The following is a 5,713-nucleotide window of genomic DNA, read 5'->3' as shown; positions in this document are numbered from 1 at the left end:
GCATTAATGTTGGGTTATGGTGTCTCGGTGGCGCAGCCTGTAGAGCACTGACCGCATGCTCATTGCGAGCCGCGACGTCGGCGGTTCGAATCCGACCGTCTGACATTTGTCGCATGTCTTCCCCTCTCTCTCGCTCCCATTCTTCCTGTCTCTCTATACTATATACTGTCCAATAAAGCTGAAAAAGGCCTAAAAAAATATATCTAAAAAATTTGTATCCTTCAATGGGCTGAATCCTTGCTGGTCTGAACTTAGATTCATATTCAGACGTCCAGTTCTTTCAGCACAGCAAACTTACTGATTTTTTCCCAGTCATCTGGAATTTTACCTGTGCCCTCAAACTTGCAATCAAAATTCTCCTGCAGCTTATTCCTGAAGACACACACAAACCACTTCCAGTAGAGTTTTTCACAAGGATCTTGCTTGATTGACCAATTGTCATAAGGGGGGCCTGCTTTTCTGTACTCTTTATAAGGAGTGGATTCACATTTACTATTGAGGAAACATGCGTCACTACTGACTGATGTGGTGCAAAAGTCAATTGAAAAGTCATTTGTGAAAGAACGGTGCCAGCCTCCAAGAGCTTTTGAGCGGTGGAATCTCACGCTGTGGTCAGTGTCATGGCCAGCAATGGTGCTTGTACAGATGGCTTTACAGAAGGGACACTGCTCCCAGCACCCGCTGAGCTGATCAATTAGAATGTCATCTGGTCTATTCTCAAACATGTTAAAGTCAAGGCTTGAGGTTTTTATTTCTTCCTTTACCTTTTGCTGCATGCCTGAAAGTGATTTGTCCATCATGTCCAGGAGGAACGGAAGGTTTCCAGTGCCCTCGCATTCAATGTTTCTGAAACTCTCTCTTGAGATGGAGAAAACATCCCCAAGATTAGAGCAGAATTTGTCAAGCCACATTGAGATAGTGCCATCTTTCTCTATCAGTTCTGAAGCCACGATGGAACTTTCGGTCAAAGTCTTGTCAACCAAAATCTTCAAGTTCCTATTGAGGAGCTCTGATCTTAAACTGTGGTCTCTACAGTACTCCTCCACCCTTCCCCTGATGAACTTTTCAAAGTGTTCCTTGGGACGCTCAAGGTACTCCATATACAGGTCAAATTTCTCCTTCTCGGCAAGCTCTTTCAGTATGTGGTCCTCCAGGTTAGCTCGGCATCCATTGAAAGCTGGGTAGTTATTTTTCATTCTGTCCACAATCTGAAGGCTGACTTTGCTGTACATTGCTTGTTTTATTGCTAGTTTCAGGTGTTTGCACAGGAAGTTGGCAAAAATCGTGACAGCAGTCGCTCCGTCACAGGAGTCTTTGAAATACTGGAAATAATGCTCCTTTTTCTCCCCGAGGCAGGCCAGCAGGTCATTCCTCTTCCTGAAATCTGTGTGCATTTTTCTGAACTTTTTGACTGCGTTTGTGCATGTGTAAATCGAGATATCAACTTTATACTCCTTTAAGAGTTTTATGTGGCTCTTTCTTTTTTCATATTTGCCCAAAGTTTGCGATATGCTCTCTAGTATTTCATGAATAAATATTTCATTGAAGTCCACATTTTCCTTCGATGTCTTTTCAATGTACTTTGCAACCTCCGCAGTAATTTGTTCTGTAAGATGTTGACCTTCTTTCTCAATGTTTGCATTTTTGAACCCAAACCACTCAAAACACTGGTCTTCCGTGCTAAGCGACACATATTTATTAGCCTTGAACTGAAAATGTATAATTTGCTTGTAAATTCTTTTCACAATGTCTTTTTCCTGTTTGAATTGGTTGCACAGGATGCCTTCCACAACAGCCTGGATGTTCAGCTGTTTTTCTGGAGGTGTCTCTCTGGCTATTTTTGCCAACCATTCGGTCCACAGTTCATCAAATTGTGTCCTCATTTGATCACTGCTCAGTTTTTTGTCCTGTAGTTTTGAGGCTATACATCTACTCATCTTGAGCAATTCTCGCTCATAGCCAATCTTCTTCCCCTCTAGTTCCGATCTGCACTTTCTGATATTGAGCAAATCCTTGCACTTCCTCTCTGTGTCTTCAATGAGCTGATCCTTCAAGGTTTCAAATCTTCTTTCAACATTGCCTTTCCAGTTAACCAGGATCTCTGGGTGTTCCTCACATGTAAAATATGTTTCGATCTCATCATGGAGATTTCTGTAGATCTCATCAAATTCCTTTGTAAGATCTGACATGTAAACTACACCCACCCGTTTGCTGTTTATTTTGTTGTGCCAAGTCTGCTGTTTCTCTAGAGCATGCTTTCTGATGCTCCATGACCATTGCGCATAAGACTTTTCTAGCTTACTGTACGCAGCAATTTCCAAGGTGTTCCTGAAACTGAAAACAAAGTTCTCTCGCAGCAGAGAATCCCATAAGTCTTGGATTCGTTCTTTAACCTCAGACAGTGTGGGCAGCCGACGGTCTGGCTGCCATTCAGCAATAGAGAGCAGCTTCTCCTTCAGCTTCTGAACGTTCTGGCTGTAGGAGGGGTTAGGAGCAGCCATGGGGGGGTCTCCCTCCAAGAGATTTTTGAAGTAGAACACCTGTGAGTCCACATCAAAATTAATTATATCAGAAAACGCTTTAATGTTCAGGTTTTCCTCTTTTGCTGCATTGCAAGCCGTTTCATTAAGTCTCTTTTCAAGACATCTTCTCGCTTCCTTATTTTTTTCATTGGCTGTTATCTCTGAAACATTCTGGTGAACAAATATGCAGCTTGTTTTTATTTTGACAGACGTCATTCTCATGAAAGCCTGAACACAGATCTGCAGAATATCCTGCATTTCACAAGGATTCTCTCCCATGATGTTGATGAGAGTCATGTTTCCCACACCAATGATGAAGGTGGCCAGCTCGTTGTCACGGGCCAGGGTGGTTTCAGAGCTGAGCTCTGGTGAACGCAGGCCTTCAGTGTCCACCACCAGGATGAAGTCAAACTGCAGCTGTTCCCTCATCTCTGCATCAACGGTCAGCAGCTGCATGAATGCACCTCTGGTGCATCTTCCTGCACTCACTGGAAACTGCAGGCCAAACATGGTGTTCAGCAGAGTGGACTTGCCAGAACTCTGAACACCCAGGACAGAGAGGACAAATACCCTTTTGTCTCCAAGTTTGTGTATAACTGCGTCAAAAACAGCCCTGATCCAGTCAAGAGGCACGTGAGCCACATCTCCGTCCATGAGCTCCAGAGGGTATCCTGCCATCAGCATCTCTGTTACAATTCTGGGAAGAGTGTCAACCCATTGTATATCTGTGAAGTCTTCACACACAGCTACAGACTTAACTGCCTCATACAGCTGACTCAGTTCTCTCATAAGATGCTGTAGCCCCACTGACATTGATATGATCTCCTCAGACACCTTTTCAAGTTTCTTTTCAAGTTCCTTGTCCTTGCCTTTTGGGTTCAGTCTCATTTCTGACCATATTGAGTGGTACTTCTCCTGGAGGTTGGCAAGTGTGCCAGTGGTGTATTCTTCCAGAAATGTCTGAAGCCACTGTGTCATATACCGGGACTTTTTTTCTTCTGACGGGTGCAAACACTGCAGAAATGACCTCATGAAACCACTGAGCTGAAAAGCCTTATTCAGTTGCTCCACACGAATGGCTTGTTTCTCAGATCTTATGTCACTCAATACCATCTCACTGCTTCTCTCGTCGGTGCTCTGCAGACGGTATTCCTGCTTGTCCTTCCTGCACCAGTTCTCCCACAGTTCACCTTGCAAAGGCAAATGCCTCCCTTTTAAGTTCATCAATTCCTCTAACTCCTTTCTGCCTTCTCTCTTCTCTCCCTTCAGCAAACTCATCATATGCTGAGCCTGCTCTTTTCCCTCCTTACATTGTTCATTGTCCTCATCAATTCTGATCTGCTTCTTCTTGGCAATCTCCACACAAGCTGCTAAGCTAGGCCTCTCTGATTTAGTTGAAAGGCACTGTTTGATGCTGGAGATGATTTCTTCAGTTAGTTCAGCTTCACTTCTGTTCTTTGCTGCAATTTTAATATTTGTCCTACTTTTCTGTGAAATCTTTTTTTTACGAGAGATGAGCGTAATTAGTGTTGGAGAGCTTTCCAGCTCTTTCAAAGTTTTACTTGCTTCCTCCTCCAGGGGGCTCTCTGACAGAAGCAGAACAGTAGCAGCACTCACTTCCTGCAGAAACCGGAGTTGTCTGGGGTGATCACTGGCGTCGCCATGGAGATTCACAAAAGCTACACAATTGTCAAAAATGTCACTCTCATTGGATCCTGGACAGTACCAAGTGATTTCCACAACCCCATCCATAAGGAGACAGTGCCTCACGCTTCCTTTACATTGTCTGTTGAAAAACACTGGGTGTTTGCGTTGGCTGATGATGTTGCTGAGTATGTGAGATTTAGAGTTTGAGGATTTCCCCAGCCTCACAAAGGACACAATAGGTACCTGTGCACTGAAGATAGGCTGCTGTTTATTCTGCCAGGTCTTTCTGATTTGTCGAAGTGCCCACACAGGGAACTCTATTTCACCTGTGAAAGGGTTTGGTACCAGAAGAGGTAAAGCAAACTGACATGTGGAGAGTTTTGAAAAAAGGTACTGCCTCACAAAATCATCTGAACAATGAAAAACTGCCATATGAATATCCATGGGGTGGACAGTTGAATCACTATCATTATCATTATCACTATCACTATCACTATCACCATCACTATCACCATCACTGCTACATGCATCTTCAGCAGTGTGTGGTTGAGGCCCTGATGATTCAGCTGCTTTCAAACACAAATATCTGGCGCTGCAGTCCAGCATCATGAGCTTGTAAATATACTGTTGATAAAAGCCATTTCCCACTGTGTTCTGCTTTGTACTTGACATGTTACTTATAAGGAGGACATCTTCCATTTTTATTTTCCTGAGGTATGACTCCCATAGTCCCAGTCTCTGGAGTAAACCCTTGCATTTATCCACCTTCCAGTCATTTACAGGAGGGGGTTCTTCTATTCTCATTTTGCCTGAGTCATCCTGTTGGCGAGGACGAGGTTTCCTTTCCAAAGGTTTCATGAACTTACCTATGGCCTGAATCTTCCTCAGCAGTATATCTTGCTCTTTTGATGGCCTCTCCTTGATGACCATGTTGAGTTCTCGCTCTAGTTTTGTCCAGTCCTTGTGTTTCTGTGCATCATCAATCAGTTTAGAAACAAGTGAGGTTTTCCCAACTTTTGATGTAAAGAATTTCAGCCGTCTTTCTTTGTCTTCTGGGGAGATTCTCTGTTTGATTCTGGACACAGTCAGTGCTGTCAGGAGCAAGTATGCCTCAGCCTTGTCTTCACTCTGCTCCTTGAGAGAAGAGTAATCTTCATAGCACTGATGCAGAGTGCTCTGTAAAAAATCTATCTCCGCTACACCCAGTAGTGGACAAAATATACCCTCCCTGTATCCTAAAACTTTGACTATGGAAAGAATCAACAGCTCTATGTCTGTTTCACTTTTCGTTTTCAGAGTCTTACACAGTGAATTGATGGCAGTGCTTATTGTGCAAGTAGCTTTTTCCTCAGGAGACATGCCAGAATCATGTTGTAGATTGCAGAAATTATCTTTGACATCCTTCAGTATTCTCTCCAGGTCAGAAAATTCAGAGGCAGTTGTAACTTTGGGTAAGTCCTTCTCAGTGTGTTCTGTCCACTTTTGGATTTTAGATCGATTTGGGAAGTCTTGGACATCATCTGACTGTTCCATTGCAGACTTCA

At 43.5% G+C, this 5,713-nt stretch overlaps 1 protein-coding gene across 1 annotated transcript; it reads right to left on the bottom strand.

Moving 5' to 3' along the window:
- Window positions 1-263: 263 nt before the first annotated feature.
- On the bottom strand, window positions 264-5,099 carry LOC133109496 (interferon-induced very large GTPase 1-like). The gene has a single exon (XM_061218818.1). It carries the CDS (start codon window positions 5,097-5,099, stop codon window positions 264-266), a length of 4,836 nt encoding a protein of 1,611 aa, XP_061074802.1.
- Between the last annotated feature and the right edge of the window lie 614 nt (window positions 5,100-5,713).

This window comes from Conger conger, chromosome 14 (assembly GCF_963514075.1).
Source record: "Conger conger chromosome 14, fConCon1.1, whole genome shotgun sequence".
NCBI classification, from domain to species: Eukaryota; Metazoa; Chordata; class Actinopteri; order Anguilliformes; family Congridae; genus Conger; species Conger conger.
Note: the sequence above shows the minus strand (reverse complement) of the source record. Positions and strands in the feature narration are given on the sequence as shown.

What these genes read in the sequence shown, in the direction of transcription:
- LOC133109496 (XM_061218818.1), bottom strand. Translation starts at nt 5,099, where the DNA reads ATGGTCATCAAGGAGAGGCCATCAAAAGAGCAAGATATACTGCTGAGG.